Source organism: Martes martes (assembly GCF_963455335.1).
Source record: "Martes martes genome assembly, chromosome: 9".
In the NCBI taxonomy this organism is placed as follows: Eukaryota; Metazoa; Chordata; class Mammalia; order Carnivora; family Mustelidae; genus Martes; species Martes martes.
In genome coordinates this window covers 9613151-9633844 of record NC_137896.1, presented here as the reverse complement: position 1 = coordinate 9633844, position 20694 = coordinate 9613151, and the positions used below count along the sequence as shown (strand labels likewise).

Below are 20694 nucleotides of genomic sequence, written 5' to 3'. Positions count from 1 at the left end.
ACCTTAAAGGGATCGTTTGCAGATTCTTAATTGTATCTTTTCAAAGCAAAGGATGGCCTCCAGATTGCAACTCGAGAAGACTGGTCTCTTTTGCTGACTAATTATTTCCATCTCCAGCCAAAATGCAGAATAATTTACTAATTGCCATCTTGACTTGGCATCCAAGCCAAAGCAAGCCCCTCACCTAACGTGGCCAGGGAAGACCAGGAGAGAAGAAAAGGTAAAACCTCTCATTCACCTGCCTTACACAGCATCTCCGGGAGCCACCGAGCCCCCAGATACCCGTGAAGAGGACTCCTACACAAAGCAGCCCGCACAACCCCTTCCTGCACTCCGGATGCGGCCAAGCCCGAATGCGTCTGGAAGTTACCAACAGCCCACTAGCTGCACTAGCTGGGCTGGGCTGTCAAAATCAGGAAGCCTGGTTGGGGTTGGGTTTTTTTTTCTATGTGTGTGTGTGTGTGTGTGTGTGTGTGTGTTTGTGTTTTCTTTTTTGCTGTTTTTTCCAAGACAACCTGCTAACCAGAAAAATACAGTGAGGTTGGGCATACGACCTCCTCCTCCTTCTGACAAATGCTCCTGCTAGACCACGTGAAGTGATGGCCCAGCCTGGGGAAGTCCCCAGCCAAATCGCGCACCTCCGAGCGGAGACTGACAGGTTGCTGAGGCAAGAATAGGCTTCTTCCTCCTGAGTCCACATGCCAGCCTTCCCCCCCAAACCCCACATCCACGACAGCGACGGGGGTGGGGGCTAGGGGATCACTTAACAAAGCTCAGACTGATCCATCCGGGCTCATTCACAAAGGCAGCCGCAGAACTCAGGGACGAGATGGGCGGGCTCCCTCACCCTGAAGCCAAACCACCCTCCAGCATCAGGCTCAGACAAACTCTTCACGAGTTTCAACACCGAGTCCCTGACAAACTCAGCCACTGGGGCTGTCAGGGAGAGGAGCGTCAGCGTCCCAGGCCCAGAGAGTTGCGCTCAGCCGCAACCTCTTTGGGCACGTTCCCTCCCTACTGACTCCATTCTTTGGCCTCCGCCACTCCTTCCTCCAGAGGCAAATCAACCACTTCCTTCCCCCCCGCCGCCCCCCCAAGACCCTGCAGCAGGCCAGAGCCAGCTGAGGCCACTGCCACCTCCAGCTTTGCTGCCGGCGACCCTCAGGGAGAAGTCACCCGTAGCGCGAGACTGACGCCCTACTGGGCAAGAGTGAGCCTACCGCCCCCTAAGGGTGGCAACAGTCCCAGACGCCTCGTGCCCTCCCTCTCACCTGGGGAGACGCACTCTCCCTTCTTCCCTCCAGGCGCCCCCCCCTCCGCCCCGGAAAGTGTGACATGGGGACCAAAGCGGGGCCCCGTGCCCACTCCGCAGGCCCAAGCCCCCGCCCGCGCTCGGGGGGGGGGGGGGCAGGCCGGGAGGAGCCTCCACCGACCTTCGATAGGATTCAAATACTCATAGTCGAAGAGGATGGAGAAGTCGAACTCGTCTTGGGGGCTGCCCCCGGGCTCGTGGCCCGGGCCGTCCCCGCCGTCGGGGTCGGGCTGCTGCTCCGGGGCGTCCATGGCGCGCAAAGCGGCGGGAGGGTGGTGGCGGGGCGGGGGGCGAGGGCGGGCTCGGGCCTCTCCTGGGCCCCTCGCGGGGGGCGGGGGGCGGGAAGGGGCAGGAAGCGGGGCGGAGAGGCGGCGGGGTCCCTGTCCTCGAGGGGACGCACGCGGGCCCGGGGATGGCGCGCTGGCGCAGCGGGTCCTGGACGCGCCCGGGGAGCTGAGCGGTGGCGGCGGCGGCGGCGCGAGCTTCCTGCTCCGGGAGGCACCTGTTGCAGCCCGCGGAGGGGGAGGCGGGGACAGGGCGGCCGGGCCGGCGGGGGCGGGGCCGCCAGCCGGGCCCCGGGGGAGGGAGCGCGGGAGGGGGAGGCGGGCGGGCCGGCGCCCGGGAGGAAGGAGGCCGCCCGCCGGCCGGGGCCGCACCACCCCGGCCCCGCGCGGAGCAACAGGCCGGGACCACCGCCGGGCGCTCCGGAGCGGCCGCGCGGGGACTTGCCGCCTCCCACCCTCCCTCCCTCCCCGCGGGGAGGCAGCAGCCCTGCAGGACCCGGGACCTAGACGGGAAAGCGCCTGCCACTTGTAGTTGTGCCCTAAATAATCAGCTTCCTTTCTGCTCTCAGGCGGTGGTGGTGGGGCACCCATTCCCTTCCGCCGCAGACTGCGCCTCCAGGGGTGGTCTCTGGGTGCCCACAGCTGTGGCATGATTTTCACCTACCGTCCCGTCACCTGTAGATCCCTGAACGCAGTTTCCCAGGACCTCGGAAAGAATCCCAGATACTCTGAGAGCGAAGCCCCACCCTGACACCTGTACCTGTACCTCTTAAGACCCCTGTCAGGTGCCTGGTGCCAGGGACCCAGCCTGAACCAGGCACTGATGCCCTGAGACGCTCAGGTCAGGGGCAGCGCCAGACATGAAGTGATACACCAGAGAAGAAAGATCATCTTGAACCGTGCTGGGAGGAATCACCAGGAGTATGGGGTAAGGGTTGGCACCTGGAGAGGCTTTCTTCTCTTGGATGGTCAGGTGGGGGGGAGGGCAGTGACATTTGGATGGACCTAAATGATGGGGGGGGGGGCGGTTCTGGCAGTGGAACCAAAGGGAAACTAAAGCCGGAAGGGGCTCTGTGCGCCCTCCAAGCGAGGAGGGCAGTGCAGTTGGAGAGGTTGGCTGGTAACAAGTACATCTGGACATGTTAAAAACACAGCTTCCCAGGCTCTCACTGGAGCGTCCGATTCCGTAAGTCTGGAGTAGAGGCTCAGGAATGTGTATTTTGAAATAAGCACCCAAGGTGAATGTTAAGAACAAATACATTTGAGGAACGCCGCTTAAGAACCCAGTACCACCTACCCCCTCCCATTCCCAATAAAACACTCCCAAGGGTCTCCGACCAAGTTGGTTGAAGTCAGAAAATAGACTCACAGAGGCAGACGAGGAGATGAGAGCAGTGGTCTTCAACCCTAACAGCATGTCAGAAATCCCTGGGACGCTTTTTAAAAGCCCGTGTCTAGGCTTCAGACCAACCCTCAGGGAACCAGAACATCCAAAGGTTGGTTGGTTGTTTTTTTTAATGACCTCAGATGCATCTAAACTGTAGCCAGTGTTGAGACTCCCAGAAGATAGGGTGGGAGAGGTTCTGGGATTCCCAGAGAACCACACCTTGACCTCACGTGGGGAATGACTCAAATCCTTCCCCAACCGGCAAGGAAGGATGGGGAATGTGTATCCTTCACAAGGAGCCCTCTCTGCTCCATTAAGGGATTTGTGCCAGGCTAGGCATCATCATTCATTCCACAAACATTTGCTGAGCCCCTGAAGTACCTGACATTGCGACCACTTTTGGAGATCCAGTCATCAACAGGACAGTATCTCTACCCTCACCATGCTCATATCCTGGGACCAAAGAGACACAGCAATGAATAGGGTTTTCTAGATTGCACTTAGACTAGTGGTTCTTAACCCCAATCATGCATTTGAATCACCTGGAGAGCTGTTTAAAAATTCAATGGCCCAGCCTCACCAGAGACCAGTTATAATCAGAATGTTTGAACGTGGGGCCTGGACCTCAGGGTTTTGTAAAACCTCCCCAGATACTTCCAATGTGTGGCCAGGGATGAGAAACACTGGTTTAGACTCTCACTTCATTTCAAGGGACCCAGGCCTGGCCTCGGGACTCACCAACTTTCAGAGACCTAGGAAGTACTTTCTGGTTGTCTGAGCAGAAAATGATCCTCTTCTTTAATTCCTAATCATAAGCACAGTGACACTGGATGTAACCAATAAACATCTTAGAGAAGCTGATAAATGTAGATGGAGGAGGAGGGAGTGATGACCCAGACTGTGACACTTAGAGCCAAGTATCTAGAAGGAGACAGGTGCTCTTGGATCCTTATGATAGGACCCAAAGTCCAGATTCTGAAATGTAGTCAGGGATAAACAAAGGAACAAGCCTGTCCTTATGGTGTAGAAAAAAAGAAGGGCTGGTGTCACCCTCCCACGTCCTTTCTCATCACCCACCCATAGTGATTAAACCCCTCTAATCTAGTGGACATCTGTTGATTTGCCTACCGGGAATCATTCCCTGCTTCTGATAACAGCATCCCAGGGTGTTCCTTTGGGAAACTACTCTTGACATAATTTTGGCAAAACTATCAACCCAATTGTCCCCCCACCCCCACACCTGGCAAAGAACTGGATGAATGACCCAGGCTTGAAAAGAGAATTTTATCTCCTCTAGCCTATGAGACCTACTAAGACAGTGGTCATGACTGCCTCATTCAGACACAACTTTACGTCCAGTGGATGTGTGGATGGATGGATAGACGGATGAATGGAAGAGTGGGTGTTTGGAGGGATCCATGGGTGCATGGGTGCATGGATGGATGGATAATGGATGGATGGATGGATGGAAGAGTATAAGTTTGGATCGATTCATCTGTGGATACATACATAGATTAATTGACCAACTGGTAGAAGAAGAGATGTTTAGATAATAGTAGCTGGATCAATCAATGGCGCAATGGAAAAGTGAATGTTCGGATGGAGGGATGGATGGACAGCTGGAAAAAGAGTTTAACTCTCCTGTATGTGTAAGTTCCTTAGATTTTAACAACCCCATTCAGCAGGGAGTCTGCTTGTCCCTCTCCCTCTGCTCCTCTCCATGCTCCCAAGCACTCGCTCTCTAAAATAAATAAATTAAAAAAAAATAAAAATAGCAAAAGACTCTAACTACCTTAGCTGTTCCTCTGAATAGTGGATATATTTTAAAAGCTTCTAAGTTTTGGAATCTGCACCCCAACAATCAAAGGTTCTTTAAAGGAAATAGGTTCAGACTAGGCCCTGACCCAAAACAGTTTCTGCTGGAGCCGTGGGAAGTGAGAAGCTTTTCTTCTTGGAGGGCCACCTTGAGGGTGGAGGTTTGGGTTGGGGGGAAGACATATTTTCAATTCCAAAATAAATAATTTGTGCTCTTAGGAGCAAGGATTAGGAGCAGAATGCATGACCTTTATGCATTCAGTGCCCCCCCCCGGGGGGACAGGGGTGGGATGGAGGCCTTTGACAGTGCAGCTCTGTCAACCTTCTCTCTGCCCTGTGCCTGACCCCCTTGCAGAGGCCCTGGCCTTTTCAGTTTTTCTCCGCCTTTCCAACAAAAGTGCAAGGGGAAGCCAGCAAAGCCCCTGAGAGCTTGAAACTTCTAGCACGCCTTGGTACTGTCTGGCCCTGCTCCAGGAATTCAGCTCACTTCAACAAGCATTTACCCTAAAGTATAATTGCAAACCAAGGTAAGCACCGTGAAGAAAAGAAGAAGGTGCTAGAGCTTGTAGCAAGGAAACCTGATGTAGATACACAGAGTTCAGGGAAGGCTTCCCCAGGAGCTGATGTTTCCGCAGAAGCCCGAAAGTTGTCAAGAAGTTGGCCAGTAATAGTGAGAAGAAGAACTAGCAGCTAGATGCGGGAAAGTATGTGCAAAGGCCCTGAGGCGGGAGGAAGTATGAAGTGTTGGAGGCACGGAAGGAAGACTGGAGTGGCAGGTACTCAGGAACCTGAAAAAGGTGTAAGGGAAGGCTGAGAAGTAAGTGGGGCCCTGGGACCATGCGGAGAATTTTGGACATAAGAGCAATGGGGGACAAGCAAACAGTCTCTGGCAGTGTGTGACAAGATCATATTCAAGTTTTTAAACAATTGCTTAGGTTCTATGTGGAGAAGAAACTGCAGGGTACAAGGGCTGAAGTGGGAAGACCAATTAGGAAGCGACCCCCAAGCCAAGGGGACAAGGAGGACTGGGAGCGTAGCCTTCGGGGAGGGTGTTGAAAACAGCAACAGCCCACAAAAGACACACATATGTACCCTTGTCCTTGGTCATGCTTGAGTGATCTCTTTTCCTCTTCTAGGCACGATTTGATTCCCCCTGAACACGAATATCAGAGGAGCATTGGTCTTGGGCTCTAAGTCCTGAGGCCCATTCAGGTGGGTGCTGGAGGGACCCACTCCCCACAGCTCTACGCTCCTTTCTGGCAGAAAGCTCATCTTCGGCTGCAGCCCGGACCTCTCCCCTTACATCCGGGCAACGCGTCCAGCTGCCAACCCAACATTCCGTTCGGGTGTCCAACAGGCATCTCAAAGTGACCATGTCCACACCAAGCCCCGTGACGCTCTGAAACCTCTCTGCTCCCCCACCTCCCAGCTCAAATACCACCGCACCCCCCCATTTATCCAGTTCTCTGACCAAAATCCCAGGAGTAGTCCTGTGATCCCTCTCGTTTTCTCACGTGCACGGACAAACCTGCAGCAAATCTGGACATCTCTATCCTCAAAATGTAACCTAGACCCAACTGTGTCTCACCAAACTCATGCCCCAGCGAGCCACTTCCCTGGACAACTGCACAACTGCAGTCACCTCCTCCCTGGTCTTGCTTCTTCCACTTTGCCTTGACACTGAGCAGCCATGGGCGGCTTCGCACAATATAGATCCCGTAAATGCCCCTGTGGCTTCCTATTAAGTTTAGAATTAAATACAAACACGCCGGCCTACAAAACCTTGGATAAGCTGCCTCCAGCCCCAGCTCTCTTAGATGACCATCTCTCACCATTTGCCCCTTCTCTTACCCCCTTCTGCCACCTTGCTTGATAATGCCAAGTACAGCCCCACCTCAGGGCCTTTGCACGTCCTACTCCCGTGGGTGTTTGCCAGGCCAGCCCCTCACTGTTCATGCCTCAGCCCAAATGTTACCTCCTCAGAGAGACCTTCTGTGACCACCCCAATAAAAATAGCATCCCTGGCATTCTTTTTTCCCATGGTCAGCTTTGTGTTGTCATGGCCTTTTTCTATACAGCACACTGTACTCATCTGTATGTCTGTTCACCTGTTGATTACCTGTTCTCACTTGAATGTAAGCCCCACAGGGGCAAGGCTGTGTGTCTGCTTTGATCACTGGCATATCTGGGGTTGTCAGCTTTAGCAGATAAAAATACAGGACACCAGTTAAATTTGGAGTTTAGACGAACAACACATTTTTTTAGTGTAAGTATGTTCCATACATTATGGGGGGCACATTTAAGCTAAAAATGATTCATCGTTCGAAATTCAAAGTTACCCAGGCACCTTGTATTTCTGTCTGCCAACTTTGGCTATATCCCCAGATCCTAGAATAGGGTGGTAGGTAGTCCCTAAGAGGCAGTTGAAGGAATGAATGATGGCACGGTGCCCAAAAGAGTTTCCCCCTGTGAGAGATCAATCTGGCAGAAGCTTGTACCAAGAGGAACACTGGGGTCCCCGCTTCCCTCAGTTTAATGGGACTCGTCAGGGATATCCTGAAATCTGGTGTTTTGCACAACTGCCGGCCCAGCCTCTAGCGTGCTTACAATACCTGTAATCATTTTTATATAAAAACATTGCATCTGACTCAGTAGCTCTAGGGAAATTCTGCCTATACATGTTTTTTATTTAAGAAAGGAAGAAGAAAAAATACTTGTAGAATATACGTTGAGTTCCAGAAAATATGTGCTTGGTATTTTTGAATCCAGACACCACTGACCTCCCTGAAGGTCAATGGCACCCACAGGCGTGAAAACACAAATGTCTGGCCAAGGTTGGCGTGACCTAGGGGTGGAAGACGAAACATCGCTGGGCTGGGAGGCCCAGGATCCAATCCAAGTTCCTCTAACTCGTGCTGCAACCTTTAAGCAAGTCACCTGGGCTTTCGGTGCCTCAGTTTCTCCATCCGTAAAATGGGGGATGAATTGGATCATACCTAAGCCCCCGTTCCGGCTCTAATAGTCAAGCATTCTTTGATGCTCTCCCCAGTGGCCTCCAGGGCCATCTTCATGGGTGTACATGAGACCCCATGCTTAGAAGGACCCCACACTTGGTTAATGTTCTGCTGTCTTAAGATTCTTAATTTCTGGAGTTGGGGCAGCACGTGTTCACTGTGTGCCAGGCCCTACAAGTGACACAGCGAGGCACGATGGCAGACTACAACAAATAAGTCACCAGTTCTCGTCACGAACTCCACATGCTGACAACGCCCATTGTAATAAAAGCTTGACTACAAAATGTAAGCACTGAAACCTTTTTAAGTCTAATCCAAAAAGCAGGCACATTCTTTACTACGTTCCAGAAACAAACCCACCTCGACCTCAGACCATCCTGGGATGATCTCCCTACATGCTACTATTATAATCCAATATGCTAATATTATAATTTAGAGATATTATCATTTAGAGATGGGTGCGTTTGGCTCCCACAGGCCTGAAATGTGGATAAGGCAAATGAAGCTAGACTCAGGAGAGGGCCAAAATACTCAGCAATTGATGAAATGATATTTCCATAAAATGGTTTTAAAAATGAAAACAAGTGCAAAAATAAAAATAAAAAATAAAAAAGCATCCGCGGTGAGCAAACGATGACAATTCTAATGAAGACAGAATGAATACCGACAGGGCCACGCAGAGCCACCCACAGCCTGAGGCAGAAAGGAAAAATGAGTAATACTGGTCCCGTCTTTATTTAAAATTCTTATTTTCATTTTTGGTTCAGCATGGATTTTTGACACCAATTTTGATTTTTAAAATATTACATTTAAACGTTACTCATCTCGATTATGGAGTCTTTGGCGTGCCCTTCTAGTCCGCCTTCCCACCACAGCCATTTTCAGGAATGAGCTCCTTATGGATCGGGGAAATAAGACAGTCTGAGAGCTGACTTCTACTCCAATCTGACACCTACGTGGTCTTTTAAAGCCTGCACAGGACTTCTCTGGTGTGAGAAAACAATTCTTCAGGAGAGGATGGTTGCAAAAGGCTGTGTGTTCAAGCCAGCCACCCCCCTCCCTCCCATTTCCATCTTACCCCCCCACCCCCGTGCAGACACTGACTTTGATCATGCTGGCTCTAAGAGGACAACGTTCTACTAAAAGCCAGAACCCAAATCCAGGTGTGGAATGTGAGAAGATGCTCCGTTTGACAGCAGAAATCACAAGTTTGCTGTAGCTCAGACAAATCCATCCTGCACACACATTACGTTGCGGCTGCTTGGTTATTCTTTTTAATCCAAACTAACATTTTTATATTGGGAGATTTGGGGGTTCCTGGGTGGCTCAGTCGGTTAAGCATCTGCGCTCGGCTCAGGTCATGATCCCAGGGTCCCGGGATCGAGCCCCACATTGGGCTCCCGGCTCGATGGGGAGCCTGCTTCTCCCTCTCTCTCTCTCTCTCTCTCTCTCAATCTGCTCCTCCCTGTGCTTATGCTCTCTTTCTCTCTCTGTCAAATAAATAAATAAAATCCTTAAAAGAAAATAAATTGGGAGATTTTACATAAAAATCCCAATTTCCAGTATCTCCTAAAAACCAGGAAGATCTGGCCATGGCAGGTCGGTAGTCCCACGTGGACCAGTGGGCTAGAGGAGAGTAGAAGCTGCCCACTTCAGATAATTCCATTGCTCTCAGGCCCCCCACCCAGCCTGCCCGTGTCCCGCGAGCACATGAGCTTGAGACCCTGGCTTCCAGGCTCTTGACTCCTCCCACCTGGTCCCTGCTCACCCAGGACGCCCTGGTTCTGTTTCTCCTCTTGATTCCTTGCTTCACAGCACATTCCCCTCTGCCTCCGGAAACTGGTCCCAGCAGGGGAGCAGCAAATTTACCTTTCTCTTAAACTACTATCCTTGCTTCTAATCAAGCACGAGGAGCCGCCATCACTCAGCCCGGGGAGCTTCATCTTCTACCAAAGCAGAGCCTTACGGGCAGGCAGCTGCTAGTTAGGGGACGGAGCTCTGGTTAGTCTCTGCCGATCCCCACGACCATTTCTCAACCATCTGCCTTCTGCCCTGCTGTCACCCAGGCCATCCCCCCAGATGCCTGTGCCCCCAGTATTGCATTTCACATCTCCATTCTCTCCCTTGCTGTGGTCTTCAGAGACTAGAACATCAGGGTTGACTTCCTACTCTTTGAAGTCAGGGAGTGAGGACAGCAACCCTCCACCAGTCATCCTTCCACATGGCCACACCTTGGCCCCCCAATAAGACCACAAGGCATCTCTGTCTCTCCCTCTTGCATTCCTCTGTCAAAACCATCACTAGATTTTACTTAAACCTTTAGTTACGTAACATGTAAATGGCTTCCCATATGACTGGGTCTCCCCAAATGTACAAAAAGAAAAATCTTGATCTGACTTTCAAATGCAAACAAGCACATCTTTCTATATCTTGGATTTTCTCCATAAGACCTAGCTGGTGCCTTGCCCCTAGTGGAACTTAGTTCAACGACTGAAGTAGGCCATCCAGAACCCATAGGAAAGACCCCCGAGATCTGGTGGACAATGGACAGACTTGAAGGTTATGAAGCTAAAGGAAAGTACTAACTTGAATTTAAAACAATAAAGTGGCAGCTAGCATGAACTCACTGCTTTCCCTGCGCTGAGAGTGTCACAGACAGGATCTTTAAACCTCCAAGCCCCCCCCACCCCCACCATGTGTAAGGATTACTATTACCCACGTTTCAGTTAAGGAAACTAGGCACAGAGTGGCTTGTGATGTTACTTCTAAAGTCACACATGCCACCACGGAAATGGTTTTGTCCCACACAAGTCTGATACTCATTAATGAGTCACACTGTTCCTTGGTTATTAGCTAAGGGCGGATTTGCTAAGGGACATTTTGGACAAAGATGAAACGCTGAAAAATGTCTCGTGACTCCCAGCGATAGGAGAGGGTGAAGGAGGGGCCCACGTGGGGCATCTAGGCTGGGCTGAGAGGAGGATGTGTCTAAAGTGGTTCCTGTTGTTCACGAAATTAATGGCGTCTACCCCGGTGCCAAAGACAGGGACCATTCCTGCGGGACCCCTGGGCTCCGGGGAACCCAGTATGGGAACCACAAAGGAGAGCACTCTGTGGACAGGAAACTAGCTCTCTCCACCTCCTCTGCCCCGTGCTGCTCCCAGCCATCATCATCTCCCACCCCCCCCACCCCCCACCCCCCCACCCCCACCCCCCCACCCCACCCCACCCCCCCCCCCCCCCGCAACAGGCATCCATCTACTACATTCCAAGCACCTCTTCTTACCTGATACAGGCTGTTCTCCACTTAATGGCCAGTATGAGCCTTTGAAAAGATTAACAAGACCACACCCTGTGCACTTAAAATTCCCCTAGTGCCTCCCATTACCCTGAGAATGAACTTCAGACTGCTCCAGCCCTGACTTGCCTCCCTGATCGCATCCGGCCCCCACCACACCCCCACCCCTGCCCCCGCCAAATCTGGGTTCCAGCCTCCAGCCATACAGGCTTTCTTGCTGTTCCCTGAATGTTCCAAGCACATCTCTCTCCTTAGGGCCTCCTCCTTCTGCCTGGATGCTCTTTCCCCCAGACATTTTATAGGCAGACACCATGCCATTCAGAGGGCAGTGAAAAAGACATCTCTTTAAAGACAAAGGGGCCATTCAGTCTGAATCAGCAAACCCTACCGTGTGGGTTAAATTGTGTCTTTTCCCAAAAATACATTCAATTCCTAACCCCAGGTACCTGCGAATGTGATCTCATTTGGAAAGAGGGCCTTTGCAGATGTCCTCAAGTTAGGATGAACTCATTAAAGCTGAAGGCTGGAATCCAGCGACTGGTGTCCTTATAGGAAGAAGAGAGGACACACACACACACACACACACGAGGAAGAAGGCCCTGTGAGGGCAGATGCAGAGACCGGAGGGATGCATCCACAAGCTAAGGATGGCCAGGAGCCGCGGGAGGTTGGAAGAGGTGAAAGAGGATCCTCCCCTAGATCCTGCAGAGAGATGGCGGCCCTGCTGACACCTTGAGTTCCAAAGTCTAGTCTCCGAAAAAGAGCGAAAATAGATTCCCGTTGTTTTCAGCCACCCAGTTTGTGGTCACTTGTGATGGCAGCCGTGGGAAATGAACAGTACCACCCACCACACATGCATGCGCACACACATGCATGCACACATGCGTGCATTGGGCACGTGCATGCATACATACCCGCACGTGCATGCACATGTACACACATTTATATGCATACACACGTGCACAGATATACATGCATACATATATGCACACATACACAACATGCATGCATGTACATATGCAGATATACACGCATACACATATACATGCACACATATACACAGTCGCACATATGCATACATACACACATGCACACATATACACACATGCATGCTTGCACGCATGCACACATATACACAATATACACATGCATGCAGATACATGCACACACACATACACACACTCCCCCATACCTGTATACACATATGCATGCATGCACAATAATATACACACATACACACATGCACATGCATGCATACACTCACAAACCCACACATATACACATATACTTACATATATGCACACATACGCACACGTGCACTCATACACGCACACATGCACACACGTGCATACCACATGTGTACGCACATGCATATGTGTGTGCACACATATGCATGTGTGTGCATGCGAGTGTGCATACACAAAGCCATTCCCAGCTCTGTTCTCTTATTTGAGTCTCTAGCATTGGATGCCCTTTGAAACTATCTTGGCTGTTCCCAGGGTCACTTCCTTGGCTTTTGCCTCCCGAGGGCAGACTCTGTCTCATTCACTCCTCTGTCCCCAGCATGTGGGATGGTAACTCACACACCGCGAGTGCCCTAACAGTGTTGACGGAAACGAATTAAATGGCCAAGGGAGCCTCTGAGCGGGGGTGAGAATGAGGCGGGCCGTGAGGAAAGGGGTGGCGAGGCTGGCACAGGCTGAGGGCAGGCCCAAATGGCACGCGTGCAGAGGAGAGGAGTGGGGATACACTGGCTTGGGAGCAGGGCCAGAGTCACCAAAGAAGCATCAGTGGGGCCTCAGCCTCCAAGAGGCGTGAAGGACCCGGACCCAGGACAGCCCCATTGTGTGGGAGAAAACCAGAAATGGTAGGGAGGGGGGGCTGCCTAAAGTTACTGAGTAGCCCAGAAAGTCAAAGCAGAGGAAGAAGACCCCCGGCCGCCCACCCCTGCTCCCCATGACGCAGAGGGCAGGATCCTTTAGCCCCCACCTTCCACTCACCGTCTTGTTGGGTGGTCCCGCGGCTGGAAGCAGGGGACCCAACACCAGGGGGCCCTGAAATGCCAAGCTTGGGGCATCAGCAGGGTCTGGGCCTCCCCTCGAAATGCCCTGACCACTCCCCAGCTCGGTTTCCTCATCTCTAAGCGGGGATCCTATTCTATACCAGCCTCTTAGGAGGGTTGTGAGAAGCCACTGAGATGATACGGGAAAAGGGCTTGGCCACACAGAATGTTCAAGAAAGAGAAAACAGGTCCCCTTGGTGTTGATGATCATTCAGCCTCGGGGAGCGACAGGGTAGAGTGGGTTGCATCCAAGCCCTGTGACTTAGCCGCATGCCCCTGGGGGGTGACCGCGCCTCCTTCTGCAAGATGGGCGTGGCAGCCATTGGGCTGGCTTGAGGTTAACGAGGTGGTACAAGGGAGACCCTTAGGACAGAGCCTGGCACGTAGTTGGCAGCCACAAGTGGTGGCTGCCATCGTGGTCTTTGGGGCCAATGTTCTGCAGACAACAGCATGAAAGCATGTGTCTGTCGGATGGCCCGGGAGGAATCCTGTTTGGGTCTCTAGCCTTTGGTGGGAAAACGTGGAATTCAAAGGCCACCGTCATTGTGAAAAGGAGGCCAAAGAGAGTGAACCAAAAAGATGGCACAGTGCTTCGGAGTTTTAAGTCTTAGTTCTACGGCCTTCACAGATCAGATCAACCCCTACTGTGCATCACCCATTCATCCATTCATCTGTCCGGCCATCCACTGAACACAAAAAAGTACCAAGGACCTACTAAGGGCCAGGCACTCTTCAAGGCCCTGGGGCCACAGGACTGAACAAGACAGCTGTGGTTTCTAGTTCCTGGAGTTGAAGTCTGAAAGAAGACACAGACAAAGCATGGCCAGTTATCCTAGTGTGACCAGCACAAGATAGGGCAGCACAGGGCGGGAGCCTCCAATCCAGTCTGGGCAGTCAGAGCCTCACATCCCTATTCTAACAAAGGAACAAAAATAGAAACCTGCCTGGCTTCTTCCGGGCGAGATGTGGAATACTCAGCCACTCATGTAAGGAGTCAGGGAGATCAATCCAATGCGAAAATGCCAGAGAAAAGCACTTGGTAATTGGTTTTTTTGTTTGGATTTTTCGGGGGTTGGGGGGGGTGGAGGGTAAATATTGAACTAATGAATTATACAGTAATAATGACATCAATTATTTATGAAGTGGGTACTTTGAGGGTCATACTGTTTATTTAAAGAGTGAAACCCTCCATAGATTAATAAATAGTTGCCGTCCTCCCCTCCAAGGGTCTCTGCTGCCTTGGGACCTTCCCAGCCACTCAGCAAACAAAGGGTTAAAACCTGGCCCAGCAGGGGAGTCTGCTGGGACCCCAGTCTGCTGTCCTGACTGGTGAATGCTCAGTTATGAACGATTACTCCACATACTATGACGGTCATCCTTTTCTATGTGGGGTCCTTGAGACATAGGAAAGCGAAGTTACCTGCCTACGGTCATGCAGCTAACAAGTGGCAGAGCCAAGATTTGAACTCAAATCACCAGATCTCAGGCTATTAACTTCTCCACTGTAGAAGTGTCCTGGGCCCCATCCTAGACACGGAAGTCGACCTGGCCCTGTCCTCAGGGGGTGTACAATCCAGTTAAGGAAAGTTTGCCATAAAGGTGCTTCCGGGAGGATGAGCGCTTCTCTCTAAAGTTCTAGGGAAAGAAGGAGAGACCTGAAGGTGTTGCTGGAGGTGGGATGATGTGGGAGCAACAGAAGGGCTTAACCAGGCGGAGGGGCCCCTGGAAGGGTCTCTGACCAGTGCAGGCAGAAGGCAGTGCTGGCTTGAGAGCCTCCCAGCCGCCTGGGAACTGTTCTCGTTCTAGTGGAAATGGAAACACCGCGCCTCCGTTCCCCTGAGCCAAGGCAAGAAGCCCTCCTTGATTCACCCTACTATTGAAACAAATCAGCTGCTGCCTCAGTTTCCCGGACTCTACTGATGATGCTTGTACCCGTCCCCTCCTTCCACACTGCTCTCTTTCCCTTCCAGGATACATCAGGGAGCAACCTGCCTAAAGAGCCCAGCACCAGGGTCATGTCCGCCTCCACTCCCTCATCTGTCAAACGGCGTTATAAAGAATTAAGAGAATATTAATGAGTTCCAGAGACAACAGAGCTTATGGTCAAGAGGCTGGACTCAAAGTATGGCTCCACCACTTCCCTGCTGGGCAGCGCCTGGCCAGTTCCTGCACCTCTCTGTGCCTCACTCCCCTCCTCCGTGAAGGAGACGGTAATTGTCCTCAACACACACGTTCGCGTGCCAGGCATTGTAGGGCCAGCTTGCTGTGTGACTTCAGGCAAAGTAGCTCTCTTGGTCCTAAACTGTCAGGCAGTAATAACATTTAGCATGTTTTACCTCATGTTCAGCACAGAGGTGAGCGTTCCATGTGCGTGACTTCGTGGGACGCTCACGACACCCCCCGCCCAAGGTCCTCACCATCATATTCCCTGTTGCAGCTGAGGAAACGGGCTTTAGAAGACATGATCTTGCCCAACCTGTGCCATTGGAAAGCTCCAATAAGTTAAAAGTGTACCTCAAGAGATTTAAAGCACCGCATCTCTTCAAAGAATTTTAGCGGCGACATTCCATTTTTGTCACCATGTTGTTATTTAGCATCTTCGAAGCAACAGGAATCACAGCTAATATTTGCCAAGCGCTGACCTGTGAGAATGGGACCATCGTAGGGGCTTTACCTCTGTTACCTCACAGAATCTCACAGCAACTTGCAAGGGAGACATTATCACTGGTCCCATTTCACGGATGTGGAAACCGAGGCACAGAGAGGTTAAGTCACTTGCCCAAGATCACACAGTTGCAATGTGGCCGAGCAGGGACTCTAATCCAAGCAGAAGACTGGAAGTTTGGGTCTGGGAGTGAACAGAGCTCACCCTGGGTTTGTTAATTCCTAAAATACTTTCCATCATCCCACTTCAGATAAAACTGAACACACCTCTTTCAGATCTTCAGTTTTTCCCAGGACCTTGACCGGGAGCTGCCCAGCAAGGTCAGTATTTTCTTACCATGCAAATATTTCTATTCACTATTGCTGACCCCGCCCGTCTGCAGGCACACTTCAGGTCTGTTCCTAGGATCATGGCGGTGTTTGAGTTTAAAGGGGCTCTTCGGTTGTTCCCCCGGGGAGACCCCAATGCAGGACACGGCTGAAGCCACTCCTGCCAGCTGTCTGTGATGTCTAGAATTGTATTCCGTGTGCCCATTGTCTTGGCATGCCAAGTGTGGTTTGCCGGGAGCAATGTGGCACCCTGTCTCCCACATGCATACACACACGGGCACGCTCATACTACAACCCCTGCACACACGAGCTTGGCTTGGGGAGGGTAGGCAAGGCACGTGCACGTCCAAAATACACACACTTCAAAACCTGGAGGGACGAGCAAGTTCATAAACCCCGAGCAGAGGTGTAGCCACACCAATAAAATGTGAGGCTTGTGTTAGATCACACCGTAAAAGAGAAGCCCAGTTTCTCCTCCAAGCTCTCTCTCTCTCTGAATAGAGCTAAATGCAGCATTAGTCTGTCCCCACCCCCACTATCGTAACATCAAACACCATTCTTCAGTACGTGTGACAGTAAAAACCAATTCATGTCCATAAGACATCTGTCTGTTGGCTGGTTGAGAGCATCGCTTTTACAGATGCTGCTGTGTCGGTAATGTCTTGTGACCACTATTGTCATATGCTTGACCCCTAGCAGGGGACAGGATAACCTGGTGCCCGTAAAAATGTTCAAAGCATTGGCAGGGTCTTGCTTTCAAAAGCGCAACTCAGCTAAAAAAATATAAGCCATTGAGGTTCACTGTGGCAAAGCACACCATTTACCTAACCCAAGGCAGTTGGCCTCACTTGGGTTTTCAAAAAAAAAAAAGAAAAAAAAAAGAGCCCTTCAGGTTTATTTACTGAAATTGTCATTTCTTTTCCCCCAGAACTTTAATCAGCCACACAGAGCACAAAACCTACATTCAACTCCGATTTTATGACACGAGGCTAACTCCTCCTACGCATATTTATTTCACTTAACTCTTGCAGTCCTGCCCGCTGGGCAGTGCCCCCCGCTCCACGCGGGGCTGGCCTCTGGAAAACACATCGCATTGCCTGGTTCCCACTCTTAAAGCCCGCTTCATTAGCGTGCAGCCTAAGCCCTCTGCAATCCCAGCCAGATGGCTATTTTCATATCATATTCTTATACATTAAGCCCCTCCCGTAAGATCCCAATAGTGTGATTCCGGCGCTAACTCCAAGAGGAGGGGGAAAGACAGAGACATGGAAAGTAGAGTGTAATCAGATCGCCAAACAAACTGATGGTACATTGCACTTAAAAGGGGAGCCGGAGGACTGTATCCATCAGGCACATCAAAAAAGGGGAAAGAAAGTTGTTCAAATGTCCCAGGGCATCTGCTGTTCTAACTGTTAAAAAGCAAAAATCCTCATTACTGTATCTATTACATAGTAAAATGTCAAGCGTCTTCCCCTAAAAGAAGAAAAAACGCTAAATGATGAAGATGATGATGATGATGACGGTGATGATGGTGGTGGTGATGATGGTGATAGAGCGGAATGGCATCTGCTGTCAGAAGCCCAGTGCTGGAATGGTTAAGCAGCTGGCGGTTAACAGCACGAATCTCTCCCACCGTCCCACGGAGGGGACAGTCCTTACGACAGACCTGCCCCGGGAATCCCGCCTTGAGACGCCTCACTGCCCCCGCAAAGTGGCCTCAAGCCGACTCCCCCCACGCCCAGGTCTCCCCTCCTTGGTCAGGGTGAGGGCACCTCGGCCCCTGCCCCTCTACCTGCGCCCCTAGGAGACGGCAGTCCCCGGGCCTCCCCCCCCCGCGACCTCAGCCAGGAACTGAAAGCGCTGCCCGAAAGGAGCAGAAGAGACAGGGCTGGGAGGCGGGAGAGGAGAAGACTGAACCAGAAGGCGAGTCGCTTACCTTGGTCCACAGACCCCATGATGCGGAGGGGAAGGCAGTGCCCCGGTCTGAACGCAGCCTCTCTCTGCATCTGGAGGGGATGGGGGCTCAGCGCGCCGCGGGAGACGGAGAGCCGCGGGCCCGTCCTCCCTAAAGCATGCTCGCCGGCTGCCCTGGCCCCGGAGCCTGCAAGCAGCCCGGGAGCTGCGCGCCCGCTGCCTCCGGGCTCGGGCTCCCGGCTCCGGGCTCCCGGCTCAGGCTCGGTCTCCGGTTCCCGGTTCCCGGCTCCCGGCTCCGGGCTCCCGGCTCCCGGCTCAGGCTCGGTCTCCGGTCCCCGGTTCCCGGCTCCCGGCTCCCGGCTCCCGGCTCCCAGCTCCCGGCTCCCGCTCCCGGCGCGGCTGGGCGCTCAGGCTTACTCGAGAGGGAACGCGACTTCCTTCCCCGCGCTCCGTGTTTATAGGCTTTCAATGCAGTAAAATAACGGGATTCCCTCACTGTTTCCTCCTGTTTATCCAGCGCCATGGAAACCGCTGGATCCCGGCCATCTCCAAAACTAAGGGCTTTCCTGCAAACTTCACACTCAGGAATCCATGACGTCGCCTCCTCCGCGGCCAGCCAGCTCCGTGGCTCCCTCGGCCGCCAGCACAAGTCCCTGATTGTTCGGGAGAGAAGTCGGGGAGAGGGAGCAGAGGCGGGCAGCGGCGAGCAGAGGGGTGGGGGGTTGCAGGAGCTCAGAGGCTGTCTGCAAGGATGGCCCGGCCACCCCTTCCCCAGCCCACACAGCTCTTAGCAAACCGTACCCCCGCAACTCCCAAGCCCCCCGTTTTGCAAGCGGGCCTCTCCCAGAGCGGGCTGCCCGGGGCTCAGAGCGACAGCCCAGGTGGTCAAGACCCCTGGACACTGACCCAGGGGCCCTTGCAGGTCCCTTGGGGCCTCTCTGGCTGCCCCAATTTTTTGTGTTTGGGGATGGTGGGGAAGGGGGAGAGCAGGAGGAGGGGGAGGGGAGAAGGGGGAGGAGGGAAAAGAAATAAATAACGGTGCCTTGTGTCAACTCTCCAACTCCAAGATTTTTTTCTCTCGAAGAGTTTATTTTTAGATTCATTTAGAAAACCCAAGGTTTCCAGTGATGCTCAGAGGCTCCAGCAATAATGAAATGGCCAAAGAGACGCGGGAACCAGGCAACCCATGTGTTTACACATGCTCTGAATAAACAGGAAAATAAAGGGAAGGGATGTCATGAACTTTGCACACTCTCCAGAAGAAGGTCCGTGGGATGCCACGCGTGGCTCCCACCAATGGGCCACGCAGACCCCAGTAGGCCTGAGGGAGGGGGGGTTGGTGCCGCTGTCAAGATGCTCTTTCTCAGTGCAGCCCAGCTAGGCTCCGTCACCTGCAACGCTGGGTGGGAGCCTCCGGGCCCACAGACAAAAAGTCAGCTCTGAAAGTGGCCACTGCCGATACTGCCGGTCCGACGTGGGTAGCACCAAGGCCCGTGACTCATCAGCTCGCCCACCCCCTCACAGCCAGACCACAACTTGAAGAGTAGAGAGGAGCTGGCTCCCTCCATGGGACCAATCTGTTTTCCAGGCCTCACTGGGCTCTCAGACATGACCACTTCTGCCGCAGGTGCTGTCCCTCCAAGAGCCACTGGGGAAACCCCCCACCTCACCCTAGTGGCCTCCAGCCGTCAGACATACGGGCCACTGTGCCCCCCCCCAGGAGCAGCCACAGCTGCCCACCTCCTGGACTCCTGACCTTGTACTGCTTTACCTTGACCAGGGGGTCCTTCTCCCCAACCTTCCAAAAGGGAAACTGAGGCACACCAAGGGCAGAAAAACTTACCTCTTGCTTTATTTGGCAAATACTGGCGTGCAGCCTGTAAGGCCCAGGAGGAAATTCTTCTCAGTGAGCCTCTTGAGGAAGCCCCATTCCCTGAGGACTCTGCACCTCTCGTCAGAGGCAAAAACAGGGTGACCAACCATCCCGGTTTGCCAGGACTGAGCAGGTTCCCAGGACGCAGGACTTTCAGTTCCAGAGCTGGGAGAGTCATGGGCAAGCTGACACAAGTTGGTCATCCTCGGCATGAATGAAACTCAGCACTCGACTTCCTTTTGCTGCTATCCGGTCATCGGGCAGACGGGGAGCCACCGTTCTGAGGACGATCACTCTGCTTAGAAATACTACGGAGAGCAAGCCCTAATTAGAAACCTACTGTGTGCCAGGCCCTGAGCTAGAGTCATCTAGAGATTCCTGCTCTCGACCTTCTGCAGAATAATACCCTGGCCCTGGGAGGAGGTGGCCCTACTCTGTCCGAGATGGTCGCCACTAGCCGCATGCAGCTGTTAAAATGGAAAATAATTAACAAATAAAACATACACCTCAGTTCCTCAGAGCACGCACCACATTTCAGGTGCTCCAATGCCACACTATTTGCTACTATTTGCACACTATGTGCTACCGAGTTGTACAGCGCAGCAGCATAGGTCTCCCTCACTGTAGAAAGTTCTGTCAGGCAGCACTGGGTCGGATGAGCTGAGAGACAGGATAAAGGACAGGCTCTAGAATCAGGCTCTTGGCTCAGCCACAGACCCTTACCCATTCTATAAAACGGGG

The 20694-nt window shown here is 52.5% G+C and overlaps 1 protein-coding gene across 3 annotated transcripts in view; it reads right to left on the bottom strand.

Moving 5' to 3' along the window:
- Nucleotides 1-18172, bottom strand: part of NFATC2 (nuclear factor of activated T cells 2) — a gene marked incomplete at its 5' end in the record, with an annotated part of 149048 nt that extends 130876 nt beyond the window's left edge. For 2 of the 3 annotated variants that reach the window (XM_080814443.1, XM_080814441.1), the window contains one exon: nucleotides 1434-1563. In XM_080814443.1, the coding sequence (XP_080670569.1) occupies nucleotides 1434-1563 (130 nt within the window). Of the gene's footprint in view, nucleotides 1-1433; nucleotides 1564-18102 lie in introns of those variants that run through there. The other variant, XM_080814442.1, reaches the window with a different exon arrangement.
- Between the last annotated feature and the right edge of the window lie 2522 nt (nucleotides 18173-20694).